At 40.9% G+C, this 17,233-nt stretch overlaps 1 protein-coding gene across 8 annotated transcripts in view; it reads right to left on the minus strand.

Annotated features, from left to right (window-relative positions):
* Nucleotides 1-2,349: 2,349 nt before the first annotated feature.
* The window catches only part of GRIP1 (glutamate receptor interacting protein 1), a 699,747-nt gene continuing 684,863 nt past the window's right edge, over nt 2,350-17,233 (minus strand). For all 8 annotated transcript variants that reach the window (XM_033440573.2, XM_049693962.1, XM_049693963.1 and 5 more), the window contains 2 exons: nt 6,165-6,311; nt 2,350-3,628 (listed from right to left, as the gene is read on the minus strand). In XM_033440573.2, the coding sequence (XP_033296464.1) occupies nt 3,401-3,628; nt 6,165-6,311 (375 nt within the window). In that variant the 3' untranslated portion in view covers nt 2,350-3,400. The remainder of the gene's footprint in view (nt 3,629-6,164; nt 6,312-17,233) is intronic.

Here is a 17,233-nt window from a genome sequence, read left to right on the forward strand (position 1 = left end):
CCTCAGGTGGGCAGGGCCATGTCTAGGGGCATGTCTAGAGGCGGCTGTGGGCTCAGGAAGCCCTTAGGCAGCCTCTCTGCTGGTGGGTGGGGATGTGTCCCCACCCAGTTAGTTGTTTGGCTGTGGCATCCCAGCATTGGAGCCTTCAGGCTGTTGGATGGGGCCAGATCTTGGTGCTAATGATCCAGCATGTCAGCCACCTGGAATGTTCACACAATTGAATGTTCCTCAATGTCTGACACCAGTGTCTGTGTCCCCCTGGGTGAGCTGCTGCCATCCCTCTGCCTCTCCAGGACAGTCTACGAGACCAGCAGGCAGGTCTGGCCCAGGCTCCTATCAAATTACTGATTTTGCCCTGGGTCCTGGTGTGTGTGAGATTTTGTGTGTGCCCTTTGAAAAGTGAAGTCTCTGTTTCCCCCAGTCCTGTGGGGCTCCTGCAGTGAAGGCCTGTTGGCCTTCAAAGCCAAATGCTCTGAGGATTTGTCTTCCCAGTGCCAGACCCCCAGACTGGGGAACCTGATGTGGGGCTCAGAACTGTCACTCCTGTGGGAGATCCTCTACAGTATATTTATTCTCCAGTTTGTGGGTCACCCACGTGTGGGGTATGGGATTTGATTATATTTCAAGTCCTCCCCTCCTGTCTGTCTTGTTGTGGTACCTTCTTTATATCTTTAGTTGTAGAAGATCTTTTCTGGTAGGTTCCAGTCTTCTTCACAGATGGTTGTTCTGCAGATAGCTGTTACTTTGGTGTGCTCATGAGAGGAGGTGAGCTCAGGGTCTTTTACTCTGCTGTCTTCCACACCTACTCTGTACTTTTATTGAATTTATTCCTAAGTATTTTATTGTTGATCCTATGAGAATATAATTTTTTTTTATTGGAGTACAATTGCTTTACAATGTTGTGTTAGTTTCAGCTGTACAATGAAGTGAATCAGCTATATGTATACCTACATCCCCTCCCTCTTGGACCTCCCTCCCACCCCACCCCCATCCCACCCAACTAGGTCATCATAGAGCACCAAGCTGAGCTTCCTGTTCTTTATAGAATATAATTGTTTTATTTTTGGTTTGTTCATTGCTACAGTATAGAGATTCAATTGATTTTTGTATCTTGTAATCTTGCTAAACTCATATTAGTTTTAATAGGTTTTTTAGTGGATTCCTTAAGGTTTTTGTATACACAAGATTGTATCATCTGCAAGTAGAGTTTTACTTCTTCCTTTCCAATCTAGTTGCCTTTTATTTCACTTCCTTGTCATACTGTTAAATGGAAGTGGCAAGAATGGACACCCTGCCTTGTTCCTGTGAATTTACAAAGCCTGCTAGGCAATCTGCAAAAATGAAAACGTTGGGACTATAAGGTAATAGTTTTTTTCTTTTTTAAGATAGCATGATGAAAATTTATACATTTTAATAGTTTTTGAAAATGTATTTTATAGAATACATGTAATGTTCTCAGGGTAGATGTGATCCTTAAGATCAAGCTTTGTCACCTAAAGTAAATGTACCATGAGTCTTGGAGGTGTTCCTGTTTTAGCATTTTCACATATGTGTCACATCTCTTCTCATGAAAGTACTGGAATGTAGATATGACCTTCAGTATTATAGGTGGGGAAACTGACTCACAGTAATTAAATTTTATGCCACCACTGAGTGAGTACCAGAGCTGGACTTCAAGTCCAGATCAAATTTCAAAACCTAAGCTCTTCCATGTTGCTTTTCAAGTTTATGGCAAAATCTTCCCCCGTAGAAAATTATGTAACTATAGGTATTGTGTAGGGTTCAGTCTAGAACACTAAAATATATTCAAAGCACCAAAAAAAAAAAAAAGTTTTTCTTTTGGCTTTTTAAAATCACTGTTTATTCCATTTGGTAGAGGTTTTTTTTTTCCATACAAATATTTGCAACAATTTTTAATTCCCCAAAACCATACATAGACGATAAATACCATGCTATTAAAGTATTAAATTTGTACAAAAATACAGTTTAATACTTGTTTGTTACAAATAAAAATACATATTTAAGTGACTCCCCTCATGATCTTTTTTTTTTTTCCTTAACATGATTCTGCTTTATACTTTCTTGCCCTGGCAGTTCTGAACTATGATTGAAATAATATATTTCTTTGCACAAAAAAGAAAGGTGAACTTTTTCCTTAAACAAAGGACACAGTGTTCAAATGCTTTACCTAAGCAGTTGTTTGAATTATTGACCAAAATAAAAATGTTTGGAAAATAATTGTTTCAGTATGGAGATTCTACAATTAATATACAGATCTATTTTTTTTTATATTCACCAAATAACAGTTATTAGTGTAACTATTCAAAAATAGTTATTAGTGTAACTATTCAGATGAAAACAGTTGCTGACGAACATTAAAAGCAACTGTCACAATTTATTGCTTTGAGGGATGGTAATAATTGGCAATGCATTTTGTAAAAAATGTATTTACAATTTCAGTAAGTGGCATGGCTCAGAACAAAAGACAGTCCAGTGTCATTTTTAAGTACATGTGCTGTACACCCCTCAATATAATCAGTTTTCAAAACATGTCTGTCAAGCAGTATGAGTTTGATTTGCCTATCAATCAAGATAAACTTCATTTTAATAGACTCTTCATTCTCAAATTCTTAGTCTTGAATTTTAAAAATAAGATAACTAATTCTCAGTGTTGCTAAACACCCTAATTCATTATCAGATTTTTCAGCTATTAACAATGTGTCCTTAAAAAAAACAGGTCACAAGACATATCCTGTTTGATAATCTGTTGCATAGGGAATAGCATACATCTTAGTTAAAATCATTCCTAAACTTGGGCAAAAACATTTACCACCACCTATTATGGTTGCCTACGTGCATCATTGCTGAAACGTTGTAAGATGATTTTATACCTGTACCCCTCCCATAGCAGCACTCCCAGCAGTTCACCAAACTAGCTCTCCTAGTACAGCCAGCTTTATGAAAAGCCTTGTTGGTTAAATTCTTGCATGAATGACTTTGTGGTAAGAAACTGATTTCAAAGTGAATTAAGGAAATTATCATAGAGAACATTTTCAAACAGATATTTCTCTTTTTAAAAAGGAATGGGAAGATGGACCTGTAAAAAATTTCCTCTGATGTTAACTGTAGAGAGGGGTGGCCTACTTGTTTTTCTTTTTCGCTACCCTTGGTCTTGGCAGGGGGTTGCCTGTCATATACCATAGTGATCACCAACAAAGAAACCTCTTCAATTTGAAAGGGTAAGTGAACGTGAGCCATGAGATTTAAAAGACCCCTGTGCTTGCAGTTAATGCCACATGATTATCTGTGCTTCAAATGTCACAGAAATCTTAAAGGGATTTTTTTTTTTTTTTAGCACCATGTAGATATTGTCTTTTGTCCTGCTTTGTAGAAAGCATCGCTATAATGTATTAGTGGGCTCTCGTATCTCCAAATTACCACCGTGGCTCGACTGCTGGAAAAAAGCACTGTTCTGTTCACTCCATTCTCCTCCTGGTAGAGTCTGCTCTATGGACTTCTGTGAAGCCAGGGGGTTTCTACTAATAACCAGGTCCAGCTTATTACCAGATTCTGCTATGAGGGGCACCACAAGGCAGCAGTCAAAGTCTCTCGTTCGGACATGATTAACCTGAAAGGTCAAGAAGCGCCACTTTGAATTACTGTTATAGACATAAGATGATTCCCAAAACCCAGAGTAACATTTCAGACACAACAGGTTGATTGATTCAAGTCTTGAAAGTGCTTAAATGAGCACTCTGTACAGAGAGGTCTATCCTGGCCCTGACCACACTATAACATGGGTATTGGCTTACTTTATTTACTCTCTGCTACTAAATTGTAAGGCCCTTGAGAGCAGGGAACAGGGACACATCCCAATGTCCCCATGCTGAGCATATCGCCTTATTCATGGCAGGTGCTCCAAGTGCCAAATATTATTCCTAATTTACAGATGAGGAAAGTAAGGCACAGAGTGGTTAAGAGATTTGCCTGAGATCAGAGCTTGGCAAGTGGTCCAGCGAGGATGTAATCTCAGGCAGTCTGGATGATTCCAAAGCTCGTGCTCTTGACCATGATACTGAACTACCTCTCTCGGTCATGAGCCCACCCCCTCCTCAGCTTACACATGCGTTCATCGTCTTTCATGTTTCCTTATTCTTTTTTTTTTAACATCTTTATTGGAGTATAATTGCTTTACATCGTTGTGTTAGTTTCTGCTGTGTAACAAAGTGAATCAGCTATACGTATACTTATATCCCCATATCCCCTCCCTCTTGCGTCTCCCTCCCACCCTCCCTATCCCTCCCCCTCTAGGTGGTAACAAAGCACCGAGCTGATCTCCCTGTGCTGTGCGGCTGCTTCCCACTAGCTAGCTATTTTACATTTGGTAGTGTATATATATGTCCATGCCACTCTCACTTCATCCCAGCTTCCCCTTCCCCGTGTCCTCAAGTCCATTCTCTATGTCTGCATCTTATTCCTGTCTGCCCCTAGGTGCTTCAGAACCATTTGTTTTTTTAGATTCCATATATATGTTAGCATACAGTATTTGTTTTTCTCTTTCTTCACTCTGTATGAGATTGTTTCCTTATTCTTTTCCCCCTAAAAGTTTAAAGAATCATCTACATGCTGCTTCCATTCCTTGACTTTTCACTCTCTCCCCAATCTCCTCGGTCTGGGACCTGACCCTTATATAAATGACCCCAACTGTCCAACACAGGAATGGTGTCTTGAGTTCTCATCCCCTTTGGCCTTTACCTGCTCATCCTTAAAACTCCTTCCTTGGCTCTTATGACACCACTTTGTTTTGACCTTTGTACCATTTTAACTGCTCACTTTCAGTCCTTTCCTGCCTTTACTTCTTCCTGTCCTTTAAATTTTGTTTTTCTTAGAATTCTATCTTTAGTTCTCTTCTCTTCCTTACTAGAAATCCACCATAGGCAACTCTATCCAAATCCATGCCTTCAGTAGCCCAGATCTTTACTTTTGGCTGTAACATCTCTCCTGAGCAACAAATGCAAGCTGCCGGCTGCCTCACAGACTGCTCTGCCAGGATGCACTGAAGGCATTAAAGACTCAGGTCTGGTACACGTGTCTTACCCTTACCTACCTGATCGTCTTTCCTGTGATCCTCCCCTTCACCCTACACCAATCCACCTATGATATACTTGTATCGTCTTTCTAAATTATAAAATATGTCATTATTCTGCTTAGAAAATTAATATACCTCCAGAATACAGTCCAAGAGCTTTATCTTGGCTTTCAAGGCCCTTCACAATGCGAGTCCAGTCTACTTTTATAGCCTCATCTTCCATAAAAGTAAGTATAGCTCTAATTTATAGATTAGGAAGACAGGTCAAATAACTTGTCCATAGTTATTTATTCAGCAAATACTAGAGTATCTATGGAAAATAAACATGTTCCTTACTCTTAGGACAAGAGTAATTGTTATATTGCCATGGTAAAAAGATCACCAGAATTGGTTTATAACTTGTCCATAGTTATTTATTCAGCAAATACTAGAGTATCTATGGAAAATAAACGTGTTCCTTACTCTTAGGACAAGAATAATTGTTATATTGCCATGGTAAAAAGATCACCAGAATTGGTTTTAAAACTATCTAATCAATCAGTGACAACTTGCTCAGTGAACACGTGTCTGAAAGCCAACCAGTCAGTGCAACCTCGTGCTTTGAAAGGCAACTGTTTAGGGACAGACTCATTCACTTGAATGTACTTTCAAGACTAATGGCAACCCCCTCCTCTTCCTGCAAAATGCTCTTTCTAAAAACTGTACGTAAGATCAGGAATTTGCTTTGCTCAATGAAACTATACCTGACAACCATAGTACTCCTAGTACTTAATAGTAAACAAGGTTCAGCTTTTGGGTTTTAGACGTTGTGTGAGATACTGGTATCGACCACTGTATAATGGGAAATGGGAGAATAAGGTACTAGTCCTGTTCTCAAGAAGTTTAGAATCTGCTGGGGAATATATATAGGGAAACGGGCCGTTTCAGTAACCGGTAAATTCTACCAAAGGAAAAAGTGCCTATCCTCTATAGGAGGGGCCTCTAATCTCGTCTTGAGGCAAAGGAGGATGGGTGGACACTGATCAAATACGACTTCCAAATTAATTTCCAAATAAAATTCCATCTGAGGTCTTACCTGTAAGAGCCTATCGTAGGGCTTTAGGCCACCAAGATCTCCTGGCCCAGCTGGGCGAATATTTTTGACATATACTCCTTTCTCCAGCAAGCCATCTGCTACACTGAACCCAAAGTCCTCCATGTCAGAGCCCTTGTACAAGGTCACCTGGAAAATGAGAAAATGTGAAGGGGATATTTAGGTAGGTTGAGGGCTTTTGCTTATGAAATTTCTTGATGAACCATCTTTTCAAACGAATTTCAATATAATAGATTTGTAATAGATTAGGCAGCTCCCCCCAATCTTGAAGCTTTTTCCATTCTCTAGGAACATCCTTGGAATTTGCCAAGTCCCACCCAGACCTGGAAAAGGAGGAGAAATGCTAGAGAGTTCTGGTCTCTCTCTCTTTTTCTTTTACTTGCAGTCATCAGGTGTATATAGGTGAGAAGTTCCCAGGGGCAGGTTCACTTCTCCTGGAGCAACCCCTAGGTGTTGGGAGAAGCCAGGGTTAGCCCTTTGCAGCTGGATATCAGGATTAGGCCAAAGGCCTTTCCTTCCTGTTCACTGTGCCTGGTGCTCTGTTCAGTGCTCAGCATATCCTCTGCCTTTGAGCAAGAGCCAGGAAGTCCACCATTTTATTTTCTCTAGTATCCCAGTCAGTGCTTCAGTACTGTGGGCAAGAAATGTCTTAAAAGGGAGAGCAGCCAAGACGGCAGAGTAGAAAGGTCCTGAGCTCACCTCCTCTTACGAGCAAATCACACCTACCTGCAGAACCACCATAGATGAAAAAGACTGGAACCTACCAGGAAACATCTTCTACAACGAAAGGCAAAGAGGGAACCACAAGATGGAACCACCAGTAGACTCGTGATGTAATCAAATCCCATACGTCCCGGGTGGGCGATCACAAACTGGAGAATAATTATACTGCAGAGGTTCTCCTCCAGGAGTGAGAGTTCTGAGCCCCACAGTCAGGCTCCCCAGCCCAGGGCTCCTGCACCAGGGAAATGAGCCCCCATAGCATTGGCTTTGAAGGCCAGTGGAGCTTAAGTGCAGGAGCCCCATGGGACTGGGGGAAACAGAGACTTCGCTCTTAAAGGGCACACACAAAATCTCACGCACACCAGGACCCAGGGCAAAAGAAGCAATTTGATAGGAACCTGGGCCAGACCTGCCTGCTGGTCTTGGAAAGTCTCCTGGAGAGGTGGGAGGTGGCTGTGGCTCACCCTGGGGACACAGACACTGGTGGCAGACATATTGGGGAACATTCAGCCCCATGAACACTACTGGTGGCTGACACATTGGATCATTAGCACCAAGACCTGGCTCCACCCTACAGCCTCCAGTGCTGCGAAGCCTCAGGCCCAGCAACTAACTGGGCAGGGACACAGCCCCACCCATCAGCAGACAGGCTGTCTAACAGCCCACAGCCACCTCTGGACTTGCGCCAAGACAGGGCCCTGCCCACCAGAGGGCCAAGACCCAGCTCTGCCCACCAGTGGGTAGGCTTGAGCCCTTCTCTCCAGGAAGCCTGCACTAGCCTCATGACCAGCCTCACCCACCAGGGGACAGACACCAGAAGCTACAATCCCGCAATGCAGGCTGGACGCTACCCCAGGGCCAGCCGAGGCCTGGCCCGCCCCACTAGCAGGCCAATGCAAACTTCTGGACACCAGAGACCCCATACCCAGCTCTATTAGGAAACCACCACCCCCACCAACCAAACGAGCTCTGGGATCCCTGGGCCACGCAAACAGACTCCAGGAACCATCTCTGCCTGCCAGTAGTCCAGCACTAACCCCAGGATCCGGCTTCACTTGCCAGTGGGTGGGCAACAGCCCCAGAGTCTTTGGGACCCTGGCTCTGCCCACCAGTAAGCCAGCACTACCCCTGAGACCTACTAGGGTTGCACAACCTTGTCACCTTGCCTGGTGACAAGGCCACACTAAACAGTACCAGCAGCATCTGCACAAGGTAGGGTCTAGCAACCAACCAAGCCTACCAGACTGCCCACACACACAGCCTACCACAAAGAAGGACCCATGCAGCCCTCTTAGGGGGAACCCCTAGAGCATATAGCTTGGGTAATGAAAGGGGAGTGCACTGCTGGGATGCACAGGATACCTCCTACAAAGGGCCACTTCTCCGAGGCTGAGAAATGTAATTAAGCTACCACAGACCATAAAAACACAAACAGTAACTTAGACAAAATAAAGTGGCAGAGGACTATGTTCCAGACCAAGGAACAAGATAAAACTCCAGAAGAACTAAATGAAATGGAGATAGGCGATCTACCCGAGAAAGAGTTCAGAGTAATAGTCATAAAGATGATCAAAGAACTCAGGAGAAGAATAGATGCACAGAGTGAGAAGTTAAAAGTTTTAAACAAAGAATTAGAAAATATAAAGAATGACCAAACAGAGGTTAAGTATACAATAACTAAAATGAAAAATTCACTAGAAGGAATTAATAATAGACTAAATGATTCAGAAGAACAGATCAGTGAGCTGGAAGACAAGAGTAGTAGAAATCAGTGCTGCTGAATAGAAAAAAGATAAAGAATGAAACGAAATGGGGACAGTTTAAGACACCTCTGGGACAATATCAAGCATATTAATATTTGCATTATAGGGGGTCCCAGAAGGAGAAGAGAGAAAGGGCCCAAGAAAATATTTGAAGAGATAATAGCTGAAAACTTCTCTAACCTGGCAAAGGAAACAGGTACCCAAGTCTACGAAGCACAGAGAGTCCCATACAGGATTAATCCAAAGAGGAACAAAACCAAGATACACTGTAATCAAAATGACAAAAATTAAAGAGAATACTAAAAGCAGCAAGGGAAAAGCAACAAATAACATACAAGGGAACTCCCATAAGCCTATCAGCTGATTTTTCAGCAGAAACTGAAGGACAGAAGGGAGTGGCACAATATATTTAAAGTGATGAAAGGGAAAAAACCTACAAGCAAGAATACTTTACGCATAAAGGCTCTCATTTAGATTTGATAGAGAAATAAAAAGCTTTACAGACAAGCAAAAGCTAAAACAATTCAGCACCACCAAATCAGCTTTAAAACAAATGTTAAAGGAACTTCTCTAGGCAGAAAAAATAAAGGGTCACAACTAGAAACAAAATTACAGGAGGAAAAAGCTCACCAGTACAGGCAAACATACAGCAAAGGTAGGAAATCATCCACACACAAAGTCAGTAGAGAGGTTAAAAAACAAAAGTAGTACTGTCACCTGTATGCACAATAAGCAGTTAAGGGATACATAAAACAATTTGATGTAAAATACAATATCAAAAACAGAAATCATGAGGGGAGGAGAATACAAATGCAGGGTATTTAAAATGCTTTTGAAATTAAGAGATCAGCAACATGAAACAATCAGGTATGTATACAGACTGTTATATAGAAACATGGTAACCACAAACCAAAAATCTGTAATAGATATACGCACAAAAAAGAAAAAGGAACCCAAAATAACAATAGTCATCAAATCATAAGAGAAAAGGAGGAGGGAAGACCTATGAAAACAAATCCGAAACAATTAACAAAATGGCAATAAGAACATACATAGTGATAATTAAATGTAAATGGACTAAATGCTCCAACCAGAAGAAGCAGACTGCCTGAAATGGATACAAAAAAACTAGACCTGTATATATGCTGCCTACAAGAGACTCGCTTTAGATCTAAAGACACATACAGACTGGAAGTGAGAGGATGGAAAAAGGCATTCCATGCAAACAAAAAATCAGAAGCAAGCTGGAGTAGCATACTTAGATAAAATAAACTTTAAAGACTGTTACAAGAGACAAAGAAGGACACTACATAATGATCAAGGAATAAATCCAAGAATAAGATATAACAATTGTAAATATATATGCATGCAACATAGGAGCACCTCAATATATAAGGGAAATATTAACAGACATAAAAGGAGAAACTGACAGTAACAATAATAGTAGGAGACTTTAACACCCCACTTTCATCAATGGACAGATCATCCAGACAGAAAATCAATAAGGAAACACAGGACTTAAATAACACATTAGACCACATGGACTTAATTGATATATATACAGCATTCCATCCGAAAGCAGCAAAATACACATTGTTTTCAAGTGTGCATGGAATATTCTCCAGGACAGATCACATGCTAGGCCACAAAACGAGTCTCCATAAATTTAAGAAAGCTGAAATCACATCAAGCATCTTTTCCAACCACAATGCCATGAGACTAGAAATCACCTACAAGAAAAAAGAACTGCAAAAACTGCAAACACATGGAGGCTAAACAATATGCTACTAAACCAATGGATCACTGAAAGAGGAAATCAAAAAATACCTAGAGACAAATGAAAATGAAAACATGATGATCCAAAACCTATGGGATACAGCAAAAGCTTATAGTGATACAAGCTCAGGCAACAAGAAAAATCTCAAATAAACAACATAACCTTACACCTAAAGCAATTACAAAAAGAAGAACAAACAAAACCTGTAGTAGAAGGAAAGAAAGCATAAAGAGCAGAACAGAAATAAATGAACAAGACTAAAAAAAATAGAAAAGATCAATGAAACTAAAAGCTGGTTCTTTGAAAAAATAAACAAAATTGATAAGCCTTTTGCCAGACTCATCAAGAAAGAAAGGGAGGGACTTCCCTGGTGGCACAGTGGTTAAGACTCCACGCTCCCAACGCAGGGGGTCTGGGTTTGATCCCTGGTCTGGGAACTAGAGCCCACATACATGCCACAACTAAGAGTTTGCATGCCACAACCAAGAAGCAGGTGAGCCACAACTAAGGAACCCACCTGCTGCAACTAAGGAGCCAGTGAGCCACAACTAAGGAGCCCTTGAGCTGCAACTAAGGAACCCACCTGCAGTAACTAGGGAGCACACCTGCTGCAACTAGGGAGCCTGCCTGCTGCAACTAAGACCCAACACAACCAAATAAATATAAAATAAAAAAATAAATATTAAAAAAATACACAGCACCAAAAATAAAAATAAAGGAAGAAGGCTCAAATCAAAACAAGAATGAAAAAGAAGTTACAACTGACACCAAAGAAATACAAAGGATATTAAGAGATTACAGTGAGAAACTATACAGCAATAAAATGGACAACCTAGGAGCAATGGACAAATTCTTAGAAAGGTACAATCTCCCAAAACGGAACCAGGAAGAAATAGCAAATATGAACAGACCAATTACCAGTACTGAAATTGAATCAGTAATTTAAAAACTCCCCAAATAAACAAAAGTCCAAGACCAAATGGTTTCATTGGTGAATTCTACCAAACATTTAGAGAATAGTTAACACTTATCCTTCTGAAACTATTCCAAAAAATTGCAGAGGAAGGAACACTTCAAACACATTCCATGAGGCCACCATCACCCTGATATCAAAAGATATCACAAAAAAAGAAATTACAGGCCAATATCACTGATGAACATAGATGCAAAGATCCTCAACAAAATACTAGCAAACCGATTCCAAATAGTAGCAATGCCTTAGAAGGATCATACACCATGGTCAAGTGGAATTTATCCCAGGGGTGCAAGGATTTTTCAATATCTGCAAATCAATGTTAAAAAGTTGAAGAATAAAAAGCATATGATCATCTCAATAGGTACAGAAAACACTTTTGATAAAGTTCAACACTGATTTATGATTAAAAACTCTCCAGAAATTGGGCATAGAGGGAACCTACCTCAACATAATGAAGGCCATATATGACAAACCCACAGCTAACATCATATTCAATGGTGAAAAGCTGAAAGCATTCCCTCTAAGACTAGGAACAAGACAGGGATGCCCACTCTCACCACTTTTATTCAACATAGTTTTGGAAGTGCTAGCCACATCAGAGAAGAAAAACAAAGGAGTCCAAATTAGAAAGGAAAAAGTAGAACTGTCACTGTTTGCAAATGACATCATAATATAGAGAGAAAATCCTAAAGATGCCAGTAGAAAACTACTAGAGCTCATCAATGAATTTGGTAAAGTTGCAGGATTCAAAATTAGCATACAGAAATCTGTTGTATTTCTATACACTAACAATGAACTATCAGAAAGATATTAAGGAAAAAATCCCATTTACTACTTCACCAAAAAGAATTAAATACATAGGAATAAACCTACCTAAGGAGGCAAAAGACCTGTACTCTGAAAACTATAAGACACTCATCAAAGAAATTGAAGATGGCAGATATACCATGTATATCTGTATATACCATTTTCAAACAGATGAAAAGATATACCATGTTCTTGTATTGGAAGAATCAATATTATTAAAATGATCATACTACACAAGGCAATCTACAGATTCAATGCAATCCCTATCAAATTACCAATAGCATTTTTCACAGAACCAGAACAAAAAATGTTTAAATTTGTATGGAGGGAATTCCCTGGTGGTCCAGTGGTTAGGACTCAGTGCTTTCACTGCTGTAGCCTGGGTTCAATCCCTGATCGGGGAACTAAGGTCCCGCAAGCTGCGCAGTGTGGCCAAAAAAGAAAAAAAAGAAAAGAAAATTTGTATGGAAACACAAAAGACCCCGAATAGCCAAAACAAGCTTGAGAAAGAAGAATGGTTTAATGGAATCACTGACTCCAGACTATTGTACAACGCTACCGTATTAAACAGTATGGTACCGGCACTAAGATAAGGCACATAGATCAATGGAACAGAATAGAAAGACCAGAAATAAACCCACACAATTATGGTTAATCTATGATAACAGGGAAGAATATACAATGGAGAAAAGACAGTCTCTTCAATAAGTGGTGCTGGGAAAAGAATGAAATTAGAACATTTTCTAACACCATATACAAAAATAAACTCAAAATGGATGAAAGGTCTACATGTAAGACTGGATACTATAAAACTCCTAGAGGAAAACATAGGCAGAACACTCTTTGAGATAAGTCACAGCAATATTCGTTTGGATGTGTCTCCTAGAGTAATAGAAACCAAAGCAATAATAAACAAATAGGACCTAATTAAACCTAAAAGCTTTTGCAAAGCAAGGGAAACCATAAACAAAATGAAAAGACAACCTACGGAATGGGGGAAAATATTTGCAAGCAACGCAACTGACAAGGGATTAATTTCCAAAATATTCAAACAGCTCATAGAGCTTGATATCAAAAAGACAAATAACCCAATCAAAAAACAGGCAGAAAACCTAAATAGACATTTCTCCAAAAACATACAGATGGTCTACAGGAACATGAAAAGATGCTCAATATTGCTAATTATTAGAGAAATGCAAATCAAAGCTACAATGAGGTATCACCTCACACTGGTCAGGATGGCCATCATCAAAAAGTCTACAAATAACAAATGCTGGAGAGGGTGTGGAGAAAAGGGAACACTTCTACACTGTTGGTGGGAATGTAAGTTGCTGCAGCCACTATGGAAAACAATATGGATATTCCTTAGAAAACTAAAAATAGATTTACCATATGATTGATCCAGCAATCCCACGTCTGGGCATATATCCAGACAAACCTATAATTCGAAAAGACATTGGGTTGGCCAAAAAGTCTGGTTAATGAATATGTTGTTCAATAAAGTTCTTGGTGAAAATGAAAAATGTGTCTTTTATTTATTACTTAAAACCAAAAGAACTTTTTGGCCAACCCAATATGTGCACTCCAATGTTCACAGCAGCACTGTTTACAATAGCTAAGACATGGAAACAACCTAAATGTCCATCAACAGATGAATGGATAAAGAAGATGCGGTATACATACAGTGGAATATTACTCAGCCATTAAAAAGAAGGAAAAATGCCAGTTGCAGCAACATGGATGGACCTAGAGATTATCATACTAAGTGAAGTAAACCAAAGATAAATACCATATGATATCACTTATATGTAGAATCTAAAAAACTGATACAAATGAACTTATTTACAAATAGAAATAGACTCATAGACATAGAAAACAAACTTATAGTTACAAAAGGGAAAGGCGGGGTGTGTGGGATAAATTGGAAATTTGGGATTATCAGATACACACTACTATAATATAAAATAGATCAACAACAAGGACCTACTGTATAGCACAGGGAACTATATTCAATATCTTGTAATAACCTATAATGGAAAAGAATCTGAATATATATATATATATATATAACTGAATCGCTTTGCTGTATACCTGAAACATTGTAAATGAACTATAGTTCAATTTTTTGAAAAGTCTTAAAAGACCTGAAAGTGCTCCTGTAAGGAACACCCTCCTCTGGGGCCTGCCTTCAGTAGCTCCCTCAGTCCTTGTCCTGGGTTTGGTTTAGCAATTCCAGGCATTCCTGGAAGTGCCAGGATTTGCAAATCCACCCTTCTCAGCTGTGGGCCTCAGCTTGTTCCCTCTGCATTAAGGCAGTACCACCAGCTAAAGTTTCCCCCAACCCCTAGTCCTCCTCTGACCACCTGCAAGAGTTAGTCTGAGGTTTACACGTTCATCAAATGTGTACTGAGTCCGTCCATGTGTTAAGCCTGGTTCCGGGTGCTGGGAAACAGCAGTGAATGAGAGAGGAGAGGCTGCCTTCTAGAGGCAAACACATTAATGTGTAATGTTAACTGAAACCCACTGTCCTGGACATGCCAGACAACATACTCGGCACATCACACTCATTTAACATTTAATGTGACCGCTATTGTTAGTAAGGTTTGCTGCATGCCCTCCATAAAAACTGATGCACACATCAAGCAATAATTTGGGCTTAGTTTTTAACTCTATTTAAAAATGTATGTTTTGGGACTTCCCTGGTGGTCCAGTGGCTAAGACTCCGTGCTCCCAAAGCAGGGGGACCGGGTTCAATCCCTGGTCAGGGAACTAGAGCCTACATGCTGCAACTAAGAGTTTGCATGCCGCAACTAAAGATTCCGCATGCTGCAACTAAAGATTCCATGCCGCAACTAAAAGATCCTGCAGGCCGCAACTAAAAAGATCTCACATGCTGCAACGAAGATACCGCGTGCCGCAACTAAGACCCAGCACAGCCAAATCAATTTTTTGAAAAAATGTATGTCTTATTTATTTTAACACACATAATACCTAAATACATTCTTGTAGAAGAGTCAAAAAATTCAGAGCTATACAGGGCAAAACGTGAAGATTAATGCTCTTATAGCAGGTTTATACCAAGTTATTTTACTTCAGAGAAATATGGAATATTGAAGGAATACAAAAGTGGTCAATTGTGGATTTTCATCTCACTGGACAGACAGCTAAAATATCAAGCTGGCTGCGTCAATTCTAATCACCAGGCAGCCCTAGTGGTTACTGCCATGTTAGAGGTTAGGAAATTCAATTTTATAGACGTTAAATAACTCGCCCAAGATCACAAAAGTATTGAATGGTGGGGCCATCTCTGTCTGACTCCAGTCACTTAACCGTTATATTCTATTGCCGCTCAAGTGCCTTATTTCATAGATTCTAAGATGTACTTTTTTTTTCATACTTTAAATTCTCTGAAATCAGGCTGTGTTTTATAGGCCTGATTTTATAGGTTTTCTTAGGACCTATAGGTTTTCTTAGGACCTATGAAATAGGGTATATCAACATCTCACTCCTACCTGCCTCTTTCCAACAATACACTAGAAGGAAAGGGGCCAGAATATTGTTCCATATTTACTTTAAGAGAAAAAAAGCTGTGCCTTGCCAATTACAGGTTGTCCTGATCAGAAGCATCAACATCACTCAGGAGTGTGTTAAAATGCAGAATCTCAGACCCTGCTCTGAATTGCCATCTGCCAATTTCTGTGCACAATGAAGTTTGCTCTGTGTGGTACTTCACACACCAGAGGGGCTATTACATGTTCTGAAAAGGAAGAGAGGGAACAATGACACTCTTGGCAGGCTCATTCCATCACTGTGCATATATGAATGTGCATATGTGTGGGTGCACACGTGTGCACTGGACCCTATGATGTGCTAGGCACTGTTTGAAGGACTGAGTGAAAGAAACATACAGCAATAAACACAGCACAGCCATCATGAGTATACAGTCCAGTGACCATATCTGACTTAACCCTCCTAACAATCCTGCAAGAGGGGCAAGAATCACAGTTTTCAATGAGGTAGTGTATATGAAGTTTCAAAACCTGAAATGACCTGATCTCTGTGGAAGGATCGCTTTTGTGGCACTCATTTATACAAGCATAGAGTAGAAAGTCCTACTTTACTATAGAAGAGATGTGTGTGTTTTAGCAAAATCCAGCCCTCTGCATCGGACATGTACCTTGGCATAAATGAGAGCACCCTTTCCCCTCAAAGAAAAACTCATCAGGAGGAGAGGCGATGTCTTTGTTGGTAACCTGGGCTCAGGTAAAAGGCTGAGGAGAGTATGTGGGAGATGTCCTGCCAAGCTCCTCGAGGAGGGCAAAGAGCTTTGTTTTTTTCACTGATAATATCCCAAACTCCTCTAATGGTACCTGCCACACAGTAGGGCTTGTAGTTTGTCGAATAAATGAAGCGACTGGTTCTGACATACCATGTGGTTGCGCTTGGAAGCTAATCAGAACTGACCATCACGTGCTGTGTGAATGGAGTGGGATTTAGTTCTGAGGGTCAAGCCATGCCCCGCCTCCCGGCCCCAGGGCGGCCCATGCTGGAAATAAGCAAGGCAAAAAGCTGCAGGGTGGCTGGCGTGGACGGGGCCCGGAAGGACAAAGCTCCATAGTGACACCGTGTGGCCACGAGAGGTGAGAGCACCACTGACGTTAGAGCCAGGCCTGCCCTGCCTTGAGCTGAGGAAGCCCCATTCCTGCACGGAGAGTAGGGTGAGATGGAGGGTCCTCCAGCTCAAGATTCTGGACTTCTTGCTAATAAGGCTGTGGGACTTGATTGATTAGCTTATAAAGCAAACCAGGGCTTCCCTGGTGGCGCAGTGGTTGAGAGTCTGCCTGCCGATGCATGGGACACGGGTTCGTGCCCCGGTCCGGGAGGATCCCGCATGCCACGGAGCAGCTGGGCCCGTGTGCCATGGCCAATGAGCCTGTGCTCCGCAACGGGAGAGGCCACAGCAGTGAGAGGCCCGCGTGTAAGGCCAACTGGCCCGAGGCAGGGG

Source organism: Orcinus orca, chromosome 11 (genome assembly GCF_937001465.1).
Source record: "Orcinus orca chromosome 11, mOrcOrc1.1, whole genome shotgun sequence".
In the NCBI taxonomy this organism is placed as follows: domain Eukaryota; kingdom Metazoa; phylum Chordata; class Mammalia; order Artiodactyla; family Delphinidae; genus Orcinus; species Orcinus orca.